Below are 18,470 nucleotides of genomic sequence, written 5' to 3'. Positions count from 1 at the left end.
GTTAGCAATTAGGTCTGGATTCTCTGTAGAAAAAGAAAATGAAGTATAAATAGGTCCAGACAGCCCTCTGGGATTTACCATGGCCTTCCTCAGATAGCAGATGGACTCCCACAAATCTCTTAGAATTTGTTGATTATTCAAGATAAATTGAGTACTGATACCCATTAGTCACAGTGGTCTGCAATAGTGAATATAATGGCAAAGCAAGCCATGCAAGTGCCTTCATGCTTCTCTCTTCAGCTTTGCTGGAAGTGATAGAACAACACATGGAAATTATCCATGTGGGCTGACTCCAATTCCCTATAAATCATGAACTGCATCTGGGACCACACAGTTATGTCAGTAAGAGGTGTTTGGGACTTTTTTCATGCTTCTTGAAGATCATGGCATTTGAGAAAAAAACCTGTATTATGGCCTGGCTGTGCAAGTGCAATGTCTGATTGTTTTATGTTGGCACTGAGCAATTAAAAAAAGGACATTATCTTAAGCTTAGTAGCATTTCCTAACACGGAAAGAACACCTTCCACCCAATTAGATAGTGAATAGAGAAGGCTCTACTGCAGATCTGTTACAGATGGGAGCAGGTTCAGTGGTGTTGTACTGCCTGGATGCCAGTAGTCCAATTTAGCAGGGACTCCTGTAGTGTTATCACAGTGTTATCACATCCACAGATAGTGGATGGTTGATCAGTCAGAAACTGAGACAAAGACAGTCCATCCTCTGACAGATAAGCTTTGTTGGGTGCAAATGCAACTGTGCAAAGCTAAGCTGTGATAATGTAGACCCAGTATCAAGAGCTCACCAATCCATGCACAGCCATCCTTGGAGTCTTGGCATCCTGGAGTGGCATATTTCAGAGAGACATTCAGCTTCTCTTTCTTCCAAACCCTCTGTTCTGATGCCCTTTTATATTTTTTGCAGTTAAGACTGGCAACACCTCTGCTTACTTCAGTGGTTGCCTTTCCTCCCTGAGATGTCACCTTTCCTTATCTCCTTCGGTCATGTTAGGGACCACACAACAGCACAACAGCAGCTGCTCTTCTCATTGTTGGTACTGTTTTGGGATCTGCCATTGGTTACCTGCATTGACAGTTGCTCATGCTGCAGACTGCTGAGAGCTTTGGGCTTTGAGGAGGGATCTAGACAATTTGCAGCCCATCAAGCTGTTCTTATGCAAGGACAGGGATGCCAATAAGGCTGAAAACATCATTTTTCAACACTGGACTGGTTAGCCCCAGGCAGGATATGGATATGTTTGAGCTTTGCCTGGACACAGCCTGTTAGCAGAATCCCAGATCAAAATTTGAGCCTGAAGTGAGTATTCTTAAAATTTTGCAGTGCATCAGTTTTGATTGGGCTTTTATCATGCCTACCCGGCATGATGCTGTGCAGGACTTACGCTCCCAGCTGGCTCATGTGCATTGCTGTCGTCCACAAGGATTCATTATTGTTGGAGTTGCACTAAGCCTTTAATGGAGTTTGACACAGAGAGCAAGAGGTCAGTGGCAGGTCTTGTTTCTTCCAAGCAAAATTCTGAGTTTTCATTTCATTTGAAACTTCCTGGAACAGAATTTCACTTTAAGTAAATTACAGCTAAAACAAGGGACAGGCGCATATTTCAGCACAGTCCTTCGGGGAATAAAAGAAACAAACACAAACATTGCCTAAGACCCTCTTACTCAGATTGCAGCAACCAGGGTTCACCAAGGAGAGGAGGTGGCCTTCTAGGAGCAGAGGCAATGCATGAGTAAAGCAGTGACCATCACTGCGGTCCCTTTAAATCTTCTCCTCCACTTGGCAGCTCCAATTTTTCAGTGTTGCTATAGCAAATCTCCATGGCAATGACCCTAATCAGGGAAGGGGGAGTTGCAAGAGGGGACGCATGCTCAGTGTGGCTGCGTTGAGTCTCGCCTGCTTGCTGCAGCTATTTCCAAGGGTCTGTCACATAAGCGAAGAGAAAGATCAGGTACTTGGCAAACTGGCCCTTGGGGTGTGTCGCATCTCCAAGTTCATGGCATGCTGCCGCAGTGATGTGTGCATGTGGGTTTGCGTGTACATGTGGATCTGTGCCTATCTTGTCTTGTCTGCTTCCCTGGGGGGAATGGAGTGTGCTGGGAGCAAGCAGCTGATTTTCACTATTTCTCCTCATTTCAGGCTGAGAAGACAGCTTGAATTATTGATGAGAGTAATGGCGTTGCCGTCTGTCTGGAGCGTGATGCGTGTGGCGATCCCGTTCCTTTCGGTGGTTGGCCTACTAAGCGTGAGGCTTGCTGGGGCCAGCCAGGACTCTGGGAGTGTCATTCCAGCAGAAAGTACGTACCCAGCCGTGCTGCACTCATTCCTTCCCACCGCACCGCGTCTTGCTTTCTCTCCTTCAGTTAACCCACCTCATCCACAAAGATCTTAAGCTCCAGGGGGATACTGCATTGCCTCATGTGCGAGGGTGTAATGATGACTTTGTAACCTGTCAGCAAACCACATGAAAGCAGCACTTATAGAAACAGCAAGCAAGCAAAGAATTAGTAGTTACTTAGGAAAAAATAATAACAGCATACTGTAATTTTCATCTGAGCTTATTTGAAAACTCTTTGGTTGTAGGTCTTTTTGTTCTGCTTCTCGAGAGCTGTCTCTCCAGATTTGCCACTATGCATACAAAGTTCTTGCTAGACTGGGTATTGTTAGAAGGAAAATCACATTTATTTCTGCTAAAGCATTGCATTTTGCATATTTGGTTGGAACAAAAGGTCAAGTTCAACTTTCTTGTAACTACTGTGGATTGACACAGGGGAAATTGACCCAAACAGCATATCTGTAAAACATACACAGATTCCCGAAATCATGCTGCTACTCTGCAAAGCGAAATAACAAAATATGACAGACTGGACTGCACACAGCCCTCGGAGCTGGGAGTTCTTGAATTCAGATCACAGCTCTGTATTAACTTCCTCTGTGATTTTGAGCAAGTCTGTAGTTCAACTTTCCTAGCTCTAAAACGAGGCAATAGTACAAAGATATTAGGAGAAGAAGTCAATGTTCTCAAGTCAATGTATTTTGATGAGGAAAAGTGTGAAGTATCCACTCATTAGAAATGTAAAATAGCCTCTGGAGAGAAAAAAAAAAGGAAGGTAACTGCATACAAGCCAACCGCTAGTTACTAGTCACACTTATTTTTTATCACAGCAGTCTTTTTACATAACCACCAAAATCCTTAATCCAAGGTCTGATTTAGTCACTGCATATTATTCTTCCAGAATAGTATTACTACTTTTTAAACAAGCTACCTGTACAGGACTTGAATTCTGAATTACCTTCTTTTTCCATTCTCATTTTATCAGTGGGACAGTGCTAAGTTTGGGTTCTGTTTCATTCTGGTTCTCCTATCACACTCATCTCTGTTCTGTGTGTCTGTTTTCCAGGTGTGCATTAATTAACTTGAATAATTTTTGTGGCAAGTAGTCCATTTTGTCTTCTCAAGGAGAAAATGGTGATTGAGAAATAAATTATACATGCCCTTTGTGTGTCTTGGTTAGCAGAGGTAGGTCAATGAAATACACATTTGGGGAAAAAAGTATAGAGTGGTTCCTCATTCCACTTGTGTAGTGGAAACTCCTGTTCTATCTGTAGAACAGTGTCTTGGCCACAGACTCTCACCCCAGTCTCAAGGTGTTATTAAATCCTTCTGATATCCTGTGGCCAGGTTACTGAGTCCCTGAAGAACCCTTGAGAAAGATTCCTTGGTTTGTCTTGCTTTTGCATGTGAGAATGAGGAATTGAAGGCAGGTCTGAGAGCTTCTGAGGAGAGAGGCTGCTCTGTCCTGAATAGTGGAGGCTGGAAGCTTTATCCTGCTAGCATTGCTATGAATGCTAGAAAGTTATTTCTGCCTGAAACCAGGCCAAGAGGAAGGCTCCCAGCTGAGCATGATTCATTTGTGCTGCTGCAGGGACTGAGTTTTAAAGCAACAAGGAACCCAGGATGCCCCTAATTAGCCGGTTGTTGAGAGTGCTGCATTGCTACTAACTACTCCAAGTGCTTTGCTTTGCTCTGCCCATTAGTGCTATTTCTGATAGTTAACTTGTGGAGCTCCTTCCCTGGGACACTGTGGATGCATGGGATCACAGAACTGATTAAGTAAATTCAAGAAAGAAAAGTCTCAGAAAAGACTGTTAGATACAGAAGCATTTCCTCTGGCTTGGGAACTCTGTAAGCCACGTATTGCAGAGGCCTGGGAGGGTCTTCTAGGGATACATCCTTGCATGTTTGCCATATTCTTGTGCATTTTTGTGGGCATCTGTTGTTGGCAATGGTGGTCATACCTATACCAGGAAAGTAACAGTGCCCGAGGCTGTTCCCTGGCATGGGAACACAATTGTAAATGGCTAGGATGGTCCCTGGCACAGTTCTGTCCATGACAGGAGGCCATTTGCCTATCTAGGAGGCCAAGAGTTTATTCTCACAGAGATGAACTGTTCCATGCCAGCTCTTCTTAAAGCCTGGGAAGGCTCCTGGGCACAGGTTATTTACTATGAGGTATGTAGCTTGTGGAGGGCAAGACACCAGGCCCAATAGACCTTCAATTTGATCTAGTATAGACATTCCTACATCTTGTCCTACAAGACAGCTCCACTGACTATTTCTCACCAAGGAGCTGATAGTACTAGCCCTTTTGGGGGGAAGTGCAACAGCAACACATATGTGCACCTTCCATATTGCAGGTGCTGAAGTCCATACTGTCAGCCCAGGTAAACTGGTGGCTGTATGATCCTAAATGACCCAGGGAGAGAAGGGAGGTGTAGTGCAGGTTCTAGCAGGAGAGATACGATGTACATTGACCATAGTAATTCCAATTTTGTTAAGGATAAGGGAGAAGAGAGGCATTTACTGACCCAGTATGCTCGATTCTGTGGTATTTTGTCCTTGCTGGTTATAGGAGAGGTAAGTGCAAGTGGGGGAGATGCAGGAGTCACAGCAGAGAGGTGTGAGGGAGTCACAGTTCTCTGTGTTACAGAAAGATACTGCCCTGTGGGGTGGCGGTGATATCTGGCTTGGGGTACCATCTCCTACTCTCCACTTTGCTTACAAGCAAATCAAAGAGCCATGCCTAGCTTTTTATGAATAACGCTAATTAGCAGTGATTAATCAGGTCTTTGTACTATATACACAAGCACTTTGCATTTGCAAAAGACTGTTCAAGTATAAAGTGGTGTTACAAATGTTTGCAGAGGATTTTCTTTAAAAGTTCAGTGCAATCCACTAAAGAGATTAAGTAATTTCCCCAACCTCCCATTGCATTTAGAACCCAAATAACCCACTGCAAAAGCTGAAATGTGGAGTTTGAAGAACAGAAGCTGATCAGTCTGGTTTCGTTAACCAAGGTGCATGAAATACAAAGAATAAACGCCGTGTGCATGTGAGGGAAAGTAAATTGGACTTCCACAGTGTTTTCAGCTCCAGTTCTTCACTGACAATGTGGCCAAGAGGCATATTTTAAGCTCCGCTCCCCCACTTCTCCCCCAGCAGACACATACAGTCTTCATGCTGACAGGATCCATTTAAAGAATTATAGCTGACTCTTGATAATTCTCATTATGTTAATCCACAAACCTGTTAAGTCTCCCTATGAATGATAGCCTGTTCCCAGCTGTCAGCGAGGAATTAATAGCACTTTGCTGTACTTTGCTATGATGTGACTTAAGGTTTGATTTCATGATTGCTGTAAGGTGATGTACGTTTATGCTGCCTGTGCCCTTCCCCTCCACAAACCCTGGCCTCCTGTCCTTGCCCCATTTCTTGTCCTGGCCCTAAGATTTGCACCTTCAGCTAGTCCAGGGAGCTGCTCTGGGGAAAAAAAAATCAGTGATCAACTGACCAAGCAACTGCATGGTCAGCCGCAGCGTGAACCAGGGAAGGTGTGGGAACATGTAGCCAAGGACAGGGGGGAGGGTGGGGCTGCACCTATCGACAGCCGCACACCCTTAGATTTGTTTAACCCCCTTGTGAAACCAGACCCTTAGACACAGTTACCTGGGGGGAATGTCCACGGGCATCCTACAGAAAGTGCTGGGAGCATTAAGCGAGGATGAGTCCAGCTAGACAGGCCTAATACTCTTCACTCTGGAAAAGAGACAGCTGAGGCAGGGAGTGATAGAGATCAGCAAAGTCATGAGTGGAATAAAAATAATGAATATAGACTAACTGTATCTTCCAATGCAAAAAGCAGAGGCAGCAAATGAAACCAGAAGATGATAAATTCAGAGCAGACACAATCAGTATTTTGTTTGCACAACGAACAGCTGAGCTGTGGAACTCATTGCCACAGGATGTTGTAGGTGCCAAAAGTTTACGTGGATTCAGGAAACAATGGGTAAATTAATGTAACTGTAGCTATAGACTTTTCGGGGAGTGGGGAAATCCTACTTCTTGCCTAATCTATTTTATTTGGAGAACTGCATTCAAGCTGCTCTGTGCTAGTGTGAGTTGTGAGGTCTGATCCAGAACCCACAGATCAGCGTGGGCAGATACCCTCAGTGCCACCACCACTTTGCTGCAGAAGCTGCTCTGATGTCTGAGCAGCAGCTTTCACTGGGATAGCAGAAGTGCAATACTTGCTTGGCATGGTTGTGCCATTCCACTAGTATCTCCCAGTCCGTATTGGCGTGCTCAGCTGGCGTAAATGCCAGTGAAAGCTCCTGCAGAGCCACGGCCTTCGTGAGGGCCTGGGAAGGCTTCCTGGGTTGCGCTCAGTGTTTGACTGTGAAATTCATTGCTCTCCTCAAAGACACTTTCTCCACATTGCCAGGGGCAGGAGACGTTCATTTGCGACCTTTAGTTTGTTTTTTCTCCTACGAGTTCTGATTTTGAGAACATTTTGGTGACAAGCACTTTGGGGTATGCGGCACTTTCCTGAGGTGGAGCCAGGGTAGGGCGCTTTCCAAGAAGACCACAGCAACGGGAGGGAGCAGGCCACAGTGCCAAGGGAATGACAGATTTGCTGTTAGCACATCAAGGATGCAGGTTTCCTTCTCAGGGCTTTATTCCATGCTCTGAAGTGAAAACAATTAGACTACTGAAACACTGAAAATGGTGGGGGTTTTTTAGTGTGTTTAGAAACATGCTCAAAGCCACCCTGTCACTACTCACCTGAGGCCTGGAGAGAGGGTCTTAGCAAGCGCTGCTGTTCTTATGGAGGTGGGGACTTTGCATTTCCCCACATCCCTGGGATGAAAGCCCTAGCTTGTCTTTTGAATCTGCCCAAGATGTGAGCTGTGTGGAGGGGAGATGGAGGAGGTTGAGTGAGAGAGAAATATCTCCTGGACAGGTCACAGCCCCAGAGAGGCTTGCTGGGGAGTGATGGAGCCAGAAGTATGCTGGCTGTTCCCTTCCATCAGGCCTGGCTCAGAAATGCCTGCTGCCCAGCGGGGAGCCAGGCCTGGGGTCCTGCATCGCTGCCCAGGAGCCCTCCGGCGCCAGGGAGCTCCTTAGCTATCTGAGCAGCAGCTTTGCACCTACTTTGCTCTGTCGGAGCAGCGCAAGTGGCTGCGTTATGACAAGGATTTTAGCGCTTCCCCCAACAGGGGTGCTCTGTGATCAGTGTAACGTTTTCTCTCCTTCTGTTCCCCGTGCATCTCCTCCGGTATCTGCAATTTCTTCCCTTGAAAACCCACACTTCATTAACTCTGTGACTGAACGGCAGCGAGTGAGATCAGTGCAGGGCGAATCCTGGCAGAGCAGGAGCGCTCAGGCCCAAGATAGAAGTGAGCCATTTTAGTTGTCAAGTCCCTTCCTCCTCCTCCTCCTCCTCTTCTCTGCCTTTTCCCTGCCCTGCCCTTTGCGCACACACGCCGGCACCAGCTGCAGAGACAGTGGGACGCTTCGCGTTCCTGGCACAGCGAAAATACAGCAGCAGGTGAAAGGAAGCAAATACAGATCTGGCTCTGTCCCTTGCCAAGCTGTTCTGTAAGGGCTCCTGCGAAAACAGACCTGCCTCTCTGATTTTTGAACCACTGCAAACTGCTATTTTCAGAGTATAGGTTGAGATTTAACTCACGTTTGATTTTAATTTTAAGGCAAGAGCCTAGGGGTTGAAGGCACACAGCACCTGGCAGAATCAAGCCTGGCCTGTGTTCAGAAGAGCACACATAGCAAAATGTTAATGTGCTTTTGCCTGTCTTCCTACATGAAGCAAGCACTTGCACAAGGATAGACACGGCTTTGTCCACAGACAGCCCTAACTTTGTACACATGCATGTGTCGGTGCCCAGTAAAATGGGTTTTCTTCTGGCAGTACGAGATCTCTGAGTACTTCCTCTCTGACAGCGATGCCTTTTTACTGTACCTTTTTCCAGGTCGTCCCTGTGTTGACTGCCATGCGTTTGAGTTCATGCAGAGGGCGTTGCAGGATTTAAAGAAGACGGCGTATAACCTAGACACACGGGTATGTGTTTCTATAGAAATGTTTTTACTTAGCCTTTGTCTCCCAGTAGCCAGGTCTGCTTGTCCGCGTACAGCAGACACGACCTCTCTGCTGACTCACTTCCATTGCAGCAAATAGGATTGCACCAAGTACAGATTATTTTTCACAGGCTGGAGAGGTTCATTAAAGATCATCTAGTCAGACTTCTTGCATAACAGGCCAGAGAATTACCCAGACAGTTCCTGCATCAAATGGAGAAGGAAAGAAGATGTACGAAGGAGAAAAGAATAAGAAAGATGATTTACTCTTTATCTCAAAACATTGCTCTGAGCTGTGGTCTGACCACATTGGACAGGAGCAGAAGGTGAATGGGAGAGCAGGAGAAATGAAAGTAGGGCTGACAGAGAGGAAAGGGAAGTGCATATATTCCTCACTTATGCATCAATATTCTCTATGAAAAAGGAGGAAGCGATTTGCTCAGGTACTTATCACAGCACACAGGGCATTTTATAAATTCACATGCCTGTCTTGAGGTACAGAAGTCCTAATGAACAAAAACTCAGGGTATGGTAAATGCCCTGATTTTAGTAATGCGTACAGATGTGGGTTCATAAATATAGACAAATACTGGCTGGGGTAGGACTTACTCATCTAAAATGCACAGGTGGTCCCCATGCTGTATGAAGGATGCAAGGGGCAGCAGGTCTCTTATGTCTAATAAAGCCCTCATGTGTGTCTTGTACTACTTCTTCTTCCCTAACAGCTCCATAAACACTGGCAGCATGACAGGGAAGCAGCTTTTGCTGAGTGAAGTGAAGCTGCAGTCACATCTCCCAGGTCCTTTAGGTGACTGCTCAGTGCCTTTGGCTAGTGCCATCTCCTTGGTAGGTGAGAAGGGCCCCTTGTTCATCTGAAGTCACACTGTGCTCAAATTGTCATTCACAGCAGAATCAACCAAACAGATGCAAATCAATTATGTGTCCCAAACTGTAACGCAGACGGATGATTATGTTGCTTTGCCTTTGGTTTCCTGTGACCTTGGGCAATCATGTAGGGCCCCACACAGTAAGGCTGGAGTGACTTTAGCTTTCTTGAGCTATCAATAGCAAACTGATTAGGGCAGAACTCTCAGTGCAGCACAGGTTACCTTTACAAAAGATTTTCCTGTGCAGGCACTAGCATAATGCTGAATAACTATTGTTGCGGGCTGTGAATAGAGGGGCATCAGCTGTACAATCACCCCCTGCAGTTGTGCTGGGCTATTCTGGTGCAAAGTGGGGTTTCATCTGTTTGGATTAAGTTGAGCTAAAACGTTTCGTACCTATGCATGATACGGCAAGACCACGTGCAGTCACAGCTGTGTTCATTCCCTGAATGTCACCAGGTTCTTACATGGGAAGTTAAAGGAGGTACCAAACTTCTGCCTAAGCTGCACTGGGCAGATTTTCTGAGTGTAGTAGAGGCATCACGATTCCTTTAAATCCACTGGCAGATATATTCAGACATATCTGTGTTGACTGTTCTGTCTGGAGGGTGGAGTGGGTAGCAGACCCGTCAGAGCAATGCTGTGCTGTACCATGCTCTGAGCAATCAGAGGCAAGGCAGAACTCCACAGCTCCACAGAATAAGCCTCTGTTTCCATAAAGACCTGGAGAGGCCTGAGATGTCAAGGCAGTGATTCAGGGCAGCTCTCAGTACAACAGAACAAGTGGTATAGGAACAGTCCATCACCAAAGCAAATATAAACTGTTATCTGGAACATCACCCACCATTCAACAGCTATAAGAGTTCAATACTGCTACTAACAAAAAGGTAGATTACTGTGCATCTTTTCCTGTCTTTAGATTGAGACTGGACACCTTTCAGGAAGATGCTTTAGTTAAATACAAATTATTGAATGATACAGAGATACTTATGTGAAATGCAGTGGCCAAGGCTCTACAAGTGGCATGTTCTGGCCTTCTATTTGCTGAAAGGTACCACCTGCATATCCTTACCCAAGCGCTGGTGCTTGGCGTATGCTGACCAGCTCTTTGTCTTCTCAAGCTTTATCCCCAAATAACTTCATTCAACAACTCCTGCATATGCAAAGTCCTTGTTACAAAAGCAAACCCCACGGAGGACATGACTTCCTAAGCCAATGCCAAGAGGGCCATGATTAATTTTCATAATTGAGGTTTCTCTTTCACAGTCTTTCAGATTACAATTGAATGCTCCCAAAGCTGCTCTTCCTGCCTGTAGTCATAAGTCATTAGTGATTCCTAGGCAGGGTTTGTGGTAACAATGACAGCTTGTTGGCATTACGATGAAATCCAATAAGCCTGTGTGATGTTAAGAGATGATTCTAGGATCTCTGCTGGGCTCCCAACAATGAGAGCATTCAGTCATCCAGGATTGTATCGTACAAGCGAGGAGCAGTGTTTAATAACACATGCCATTGCAGGAAGCCGATAAGTGCAAGCAGACAAGGAAAGTGAACAAGTCCTCTTTAATGCAAAGGTGGATGTCAGAAGTTTGGGTTGAAAGGGATAGAGGCCTGTGAAGGGAGGGAAACGCAGTTCTGAAAACAGCCTCTGCCCCTGAAAACTTGAAATCTAAGAACAAGAAATGAGTAGAGCAGTAGGGAGCAGGAACTGATGGGGGACAGAAGTAATGGCCATGCTGACACAGCCCACTGCTCAGCAGGGACGTTGTAGCATGGTGGAGCAGGTCCCTACGTAGAAGTGCCCAACTCCTCCTATGGGAACTGGGCGTCTTTGATAATCAAGCCCTTGCTGTTTTTAATTTGTCAGGAGGCATCATGTCAAAGGAACACCAGCTGGCTAAAGACCTTGTTGTTTCACAGAGATTTTTGATTGTGAACAAGTGGTTTTCAAGATTTTATGTTTCGTCCAGTGGAGATGTGAACCCCATTCCTAGTAAATTTAAGCCTATTAACTTTTTTTTCTTAAGAAAATCTTCAAAGTTAATCCACAAACTACTTTGGGGACCACAGACCACAGGTTGAAAATCACAAATTATGCTCAGGAAGAAGTTTCTCTTTAGCCACAATTGTACTTGCTAATGTGAGTTGCTGGCACTAACAATTTGACTGTGAATCTGGCAACAGACAGCTCCTGAAATGATGGGAATTTCAGCCTTTGTTTGTCAAAAGGCGAGACCAGGACTCACAAAATATCTAGGATATTTGACCACAATGAAATAAATGATACTTAAATATCTTTGAGGTTCTGAAATTATTTCCTGGATACAGAGAAAAAAAGTTTGGAAATGCTTTTCTACCAAGACTCTCCAAAACCAAGACTCAGAAATTTTAAATGATGAGCACAGAGAGAGGTTGTTAAGCTGTTGATGGGATTCTGCAGGCATGGCTCCAAATGGAGTTGGCAATAAGGCAACTGTCAATAAATTAACTCAGGTTAAAATAGGAGCCACAAACTCAACTGTAGATGTGCCCTGAGAGGTTATGAGTTTCAGAGAACAAGGTTAGAAAGACAGCTGGATTTAACTCAGAGTTATTCTGGAGAAACAGTAGTGTAACTGAGAGCACAATTGGCCCCTTAGCACATGCTGTCTGGTACAATTAAATTACACAGTACTGAAGACATCACCAACAGGAAGCCATCAATCATTTAGAAAGAATTAAAAGCAGTACAGCTGAAAGTGGAATTTTGCTCAGCATTTATAAAGCACACTTTAATAATTTTGCAAGCCTAGTCCCTACAAGTTAACTATGAAAATGAAAACATTTATACTACAAAAATACTCTCCATGCATCCCAGTTCTAAATATACTTATTTTGTATCGCTTTTTCTGGACGAAAACCAGCACTAATAACTATGATTTTTCACTCAGCAAAGCACCTTGACTACGGCTGTGCTGAGAGATTAGGCCTAATCAATTATATATTCTTTTAAAGTGATAGATTCAGTGCTTTCATTTCATGTTTTTTTGCAGACAGAAACCCTCCTCCTGAGAGCAGAAAAGAGAGGCCTCTGTGATTGCTTTCCTGCAATACACTGAAACGAGCACGGGGATTTGGCCAATGGACACTTATTCATTTTTGAAGTTCTGTTCAATAAATTACAGGAAGATCTAGAGTGCAAGTTGTGCCACACCACAAGGGAAACAATTTTTATCCGAACAGGTACAGCTCAGTTAGGCCGTTCTTGCTTTGATGTGTTTTATCATTACTGTATGTGATATTGCATCTGCTGAAATGTCAAAATAAGGAACAGTGCCAAAGTGTCACTCATCGGTTTTATGTAAGGACAGCATCTCACTTTTCTGATATTTCAAGCCAAATATTGTCCTTAGATTCTCAGGCCAGGCCCTCAGCACATGTAAATCACCATAGATCTGTGAAAGTCAGTGGAGTCTCATCATTTCATACCAGGCAGGAAAAGACATCTGAAGATATTTTTTAAATAGTTCCTTATATATTGAATGTTAGAATGTGGCCCTGACATAAAAAGAAAGCTATTTTGAAATGATGCATAGCTGAAAAGTTACTTACAAGCAGTCATGGTTTTATATAGGAATTAATAGTTGTCATTGACTACTTGGCAGTTCGAGGAAGGTATTTGTCCACAATTGTAGAGATTGTATCAATAGTCCAGTACATAGCAAACACAATAATATACATCACAGCATTAATTTCTTCAGAGCCACACAGTAGCTGTGATCATTTTGGAGGGATTTATTAAATACCTAATGTGATCAGTAACATTTGTAATCACGTGAATACTGCCTGGCAATTGAACTGGTTGTGTCTGCCAAAATCTTCTGGAAAAGTGTCTTTCATTAAGCAAATCACATACTGGGTTGAACCACTCTCACTGGCCTCTACAGAGAGTTTTGGCAAAGAGCCTACAAAATGCTTTCGCACCCAGAAGTCTCCTGCAAACTGTCTGCTGGGAACATTTAAGCTCCACGAAAACAATCCATAACTTTTTCATGAACTTTATACGGGGAAGAAATTCACTCCATAGTCAGGGGTTAAAGTGCTGATGCTGTTAATATCCCTGCTACAATCAGAAGGAGATGAGAAAACAGAACAGTTCAGGCAGTGTAGCAGTAGACAGGATTTGGCCTTGTTACTCTGGGGAAAAAATAGCAGATCCCTTCTCATTGTTTCACTTTGTCCTTTTGGGGAGGGGAAGGGGGGGCCAGGGAAGAAGAGCAGAAAATGGCCCCGATGAAAAATTCCTGTAGACAATAAAAGATTTTTCATAGACTTAAAATATCACACCCAACAAAAGTGGTTTTCAAAGTTATTTTATCCACTTTTGTTAATATGTCTATTTATCTTCCCATAACTGGCTAATATTTTGCTGTCAGGCTGCTCAGTAAGTTATGAGGGTAATCAGTAACATTTTAAAAGCAAACAGGCTAGAAATATTTATTTTATTATCATCCTTATTACACATTTATGTGCATCTCCTGACTTTGCAAACTGGCATGAGAGGAAGATCGCTAAGCTTATTTTAGGGGTTATCAGTCCCTTGAGCTGTGGTCTAGCATCAGGTTCATTCAGTATTTCTCTGTGTGTAGTAGGAAGGATTACAAAAGCAACAAGCCGTAGGAGGCATCATGTAAACTATTTCATGGGTGGTGAACTGGACTCATCTGAGCCCCTGTCACAAGGCAGCCTGTTAAATACCTAGAAAATACCCTTGGAAAAAAAAACAGTAAACTGGAAAGACTTGGCTGCAGTAGAATTTTTGGCTACGTCATGGAGGAACCTTAATTTTGCAGTGCTTTTTATTCATGAGGGGTGAAATGCAGCCCCAAGCTGAATGCAAATGCCAGGTCCGTGTATTACACAAAAGCCTGGCGACAGAATTGGGATTTCAGCGATGCAGCCATGTTGTCTTGGCTTTCTGCACAGGGCCGAGCGGCACCCTGTCTGACATTTCTTCCAACGACCTTTACAGGACAACATTATCTTAGAGTTTATGTGCCTCCCCAGAGAGGGGTGCAGCTCACCAAACATGTACGTCTTGATCTTAAAGGTGACCTGGCCTCCTTCTAGAGCTAGTGGAAAGAAAGAGATGTTTTGGGGCTTTAAGTCACATGTCCTGTTTTAAGATGGTTTCTTTGTGGTAAGATGACTGGCACTTCAGCAGTGCTGAATTCTCTTCATGAACTGTAAAGGGAATCCAAGGCAAGGTGGAGGTCAGCTTTGGTCAGCTGAAACCCCCCACCCCAATGATATCAGCGTAAGGACAGAGACTTTATGATGGATTTGTATGTTTTCAAACCTCCTCTCACCCTTTTTGTCCCACTATGGTGGGCATCAGGAACTGCGACCTACTGCCAAATTATTATTTTGTTTGCAGACATACTAAATATCGCAAAGGAGTTCATTATCATATGCTCTGCCAAAGCTATTTGAAAGGCACGTGGCTCTCAGCAAGGAAAAGCTTCCCTACACCTGCATTTCAAGTAGGAAATCCGCTTTGTCCTTCCTAGTAGTCTAGAAAAGTTCTTTATACGTCATCAGAACCCAATATTTATTGAGGGTGTTCATGCAGCCCTCAAGTGCACATTTCCCCCCACACAAATACATGCCAAATCATGCAGTTTGTATAAAAGAGAAGCAACATGATAGACCAGCTCATCATTTCTAGTAGGATTGCTCTCCACTGTAACACTGGTAACTGCTGGGGAGCGATAGAGGTTCTTACAACAGACCAGGTTTTATTTTAGTTAAGTAGTTAAATAGTAGGTTTGGAGCAACCCCCTTGCAAAACACTAACCTTAGGTTGCTTTCCTCCCACTGAGATCTGAACTTAAGCAATGCACAGATCTTGACTTGGCTTTTTGCAGGAGGTGGAATTCCAACACTGAAACTCTGATTTTTCCAGCACAGCTCAGCTTTTGGGGAGGGCAACATATCTATGGTTTTGTGTTGCTAGTGTGCATGCTTATTCTGCTGGTACCTTAAAGAATCTTCGAAAGGCCTATTAGCAAGCACTATTTTGGGCTGTGTTTTTATTTAGAAAAATGGTTGCTGACAGTTGATATATGCCGTTTATTATGATTAAAACTGGAGTGAATGATGAGTGGATGTTTTCTGATTCCCAAGGGATCAGAGTGACATTGCAAGTTTACACCTGTGATGGTAGCGATTGTGTTATATGTACTCCTCTTTGTCTATAATAATAAAAAGGCAAGATGCATTATTGTATTTGGTGTGCCTTGTTATTGATTTGGAAAGTTGTAGGGCTCATGCAGGCATAAATATCTGCTCTTTAATTAGGTGGAAAATCTACAGGGAAAAAGTGCTATTTTATGTCAGAAAATCAAGAAATCTTGTATTTGGGCTAAATTTATGAATGTATTCTTGATTGCTGAAGTATAAAATCTAACTCACTCTTATTTGAAATTAAAAGAACTATAATGATTTTGTGAGTTTTTTTAAGGACCTCATACTTTGTACTTAGTGGTTTAGATAAAGCCTCTTATAATTAATATGATGGCATGAAGAAAACATTGAGCTAGATATTTTTAATTTATTATTGCTCATGAAGCTAATTTAAAGTCAGAAACTCTTTGATCCTCCATTTACTGGAAGAAACTGTCTATGTTACACAGGGATGGCTGTAATAGCAATAGGCTTTAAGACAGAAGGCTATTTGCTGTCTCTCTGTTTAGGAGGATGGCCATTAGATGTCTGTTTTCCCACAAAACACTTTTAGCACCATTTTGCTGTGGAGCCAAGGCAATTCTCACGACCTTTTGAAACCAAGCTGTGTTTTCTTTTCTTTTGGTGCAATGCTGCTGCAGGCAGCCCTAGGCACATGACATTTGTACACACGGTGGAGTGCAAGCAGTAGGCTGTAAAGATACACAGTCAAGTTCTCGCTAGAGGAGAATTAGCATAGTCACGTGGTGCTGTCTCTGGGTAGGCAAGATGATGGATAAATGCTGGTAATGCATCTTTCCAGCTTCTCACACCTGCACTGATATCTTCTTTGGGTATAACTCTGTGTGTATGCTAAGGTAGTTGCTCTGAGCTAAGTCTCAGGATGACTCAATGAAGACATAGCTAAAATGAATCTCTGGGTTTCATTCTGAAAAATGGGAACACGATTTACCTTGCTCATAATGATTCCTCTGCTACATCAAGATTAAATCTTATCATTGTTAGCTGAATCTGGCTAGTGTATAGGCTGGTGCTTTTTGCCCATGGTTTTGTTAGAATACTTTGGAAGCCCCATGAAATACACTCTCCAGATGGAAATCTCATATTTAGAAATCAGGGGTTTTTTACCCTAAATTGATTTGTAGGTAACTCCTGGGTGACTTGAGCATCCAATATACATTCCCCTTTTTGGTTCGATATTTACAAACTGTGTAGGCTTGTTCCCTAAGGACGGGCCTCCGTGCTGGTACCTATGGACCTATGGGACAAGACCTCTTCCTGCAGCTGGGGGGCTCGTGCAGAGGGCTGGCCTTGGCTGGTTGTTTGCTGCCAGACGGGAGATCTCGCCTGCTGATGGAAAGCGCTTGCAGTGCTGAAGGAGGCTAACAGGAATTCCAGTTTCAGTCAAAGGTAATTTAAAAGGAGTAAGTCCCTGAGGGGGTTGTGCCTTTCCTGAGGCAGACGGAAGCACAAAGTAGAAGGGAACGATTTTTCTTTGCAGCTGGCACAAGGCAAAAACTGCTTTTGACTCCCCCAAGTCAGCTAGTGACCAGCAGACGGGAGGGGGAGACCCTCTCACCTAAAGCAGAGTGCTGCTTCATCGTTCCCGGAGCCAGCTCTTGATGGGAGAGAGGAGACTGGGGCGAAAGCAGAGGGGGAAAGAGACCTGCTGTCTGCAGCCTGGCTGAATTCCTGGTAAATCAGTGCTCCTCACTGAGAAACCAGATCTGCAGCCTCCTAAGGATTTATGTGCTGTGCATGGTAAGCGGAGGCTGCCATTATTCTGAATGAGGGTGGTGCTGTACACAGCCAGCGCAGTGATACCAGGGCCAGGATTCAAAATGCGGAGCACAGAGACGTTGTGCACACCAGTGCAAGAGAAGAGGTTATTTCCCCCACTGTAATCAAGACCAGCATGTGTATTTTCTAAGCATTAAGAAACTTGCTTTTGAGACCTGTGCAATGAAGTGCAGATGGAAGAGGTGGCTGTGAAAAATCCCTGTATTCCTCAGCTGGAGCTGTTCACAACATGGCAAGTTTCAGGGAGGCTTTATGTTATGCCCGTTCCCAAAGAAAATGCAGTGGAGCTGGAAACATCTTGTGCAAATTGGTCCTTGCCAATTCAAAAATTTAGGGAAAATGGATTTGTAGGTGTTGTTTCCAGCCACAGAGAAAGGCAGCACTCACTTAAAGAGTGCTCTTGGCAGCAAAAGTTTACTAGAGGTAGAAAAATCACTTGCAAATATGTACATATGTATAATATATATACGTATTATTTTATAGTTATGTGTGTATATATATGAAAAATATTTAGCCTCATTTTTGCTCCGATAAGCATTCTGAGTAAATAATTTCTGACAGCGACAGCTTGAGCAGGATGGGTTTTTCTGCTAAACTTCTGAAAAGAGACTATGATTTTCCAGTTTCTGATTCTGGTTCTGCCATGAACTGGCCTTGGGGCTCTGAACAGGCACTCAGTCTCTCTGCATCTCCACACAGCCAAAGGAAGGAAAGATTTTTTTTTTCCCTGTATGCTCATGATAATTTGTTGGCTCATATTCACAAAGTGGTTTGAGGAGGGTCAGTGTTGATTATAATTACTGTTGGGCTCTAAATGAGATTAACTGAGTGCCAGAGATGCCAGCTTTGGTTCAGGAAGTCCCTGAACCACAAAATACTAGTGAGTGGCAGAATATTTTGCAGATACAACACTCTATATATGCTCTGTGCTCACCTTCTTCTCTAAGCATCTGTACTGACTGCTGGAGAAGCACACCACACTAGAAGGACTTTTGGTCTGACTTGATGTAGACAAACGTATGTGCTTATGTTATGTTTGCTATCTACAAGACCAAAAAGCAAGCTGAAGTTATTAACTTCCTTCCCCTAAATCCAAAGGGAAAAATACA

The 18,470-nt window shown here is 43.8% G+C and overlaps 1 protein-coding gene across 1 annotated transcript; it reads left to right on the top strand.

Moving 5' to 3' along the window:
- Positions 1-1,836: 1,836 nt before the first annotated feature.
- NICOL1 (NELL2 interacting cell ontogeny regulator 1) lies at positions 1,837-15,603 on the top strand. The gene is made up of 4 exons (XM_064511527.1): positions 1,837-1,966; positions 2,155-2,312; positions 8,344-8,432; positions 12,369-15,603. Exons 2-4 carry the CDS (start codon positions 2,180-2,182, stop codon positions 12,432-12,434), a joined length of 288 nt encoding a protein of 95 aa, XP_064367597.1. The 5' UTR covers positions 1,837-1,966; positions 2,155-2,179; the 3' UTR covers positions 12,435-15,603.
- The last annotated feature ends 2,867 nt before the right edge of the window (positions 15,604-18,470 follow it).

The sequence above is a fragment of the Dromaius novaehollandiae genome, chromosome 4, assembly GCF_036370855.1.
Source record: "Dromaius novaehollandiae isolate bDroNov1 chromosome 4, bDroNov1.hap1, whole genome shotgun sequence".
Classification (NCBI taxonomy): domain Eukaryota; kingdom Metazoa; phylum Chordata; class Aves; order Casuariiformes; family Dromaiidae; genus Dromaius; species Dromaius novaehollandiae.
This window is presented reverse-complemented; position numbering and strand designations above follow the sequence as displayed.

Excerpts from the sequence above, each read along its gene's own strand:
- NICOL1 (XM_064511527.1), top strand. The coding sequence starts at position 2,180 with ATGAGAGTAATGGCGTTGCCGTCTGTCTGGAGCGTGATGCGTGTGGCG. Across the intron at positions 2,313-8,343 it reads GAGTGTCATTCCAGCAGAAA|GTCGTCCCTGTGTTGACTGC; the intron begins GTACGTACCCAG and ends ACCTTTTTCCAG. Across the intron at positions 8,433-12,368 it reads CGTATAACCTAGACACACGG|ACAGAAACCCTCCTCCTGAG; the intron begins GTATGTGTTTCT and ends GTTTTTTTGCAG.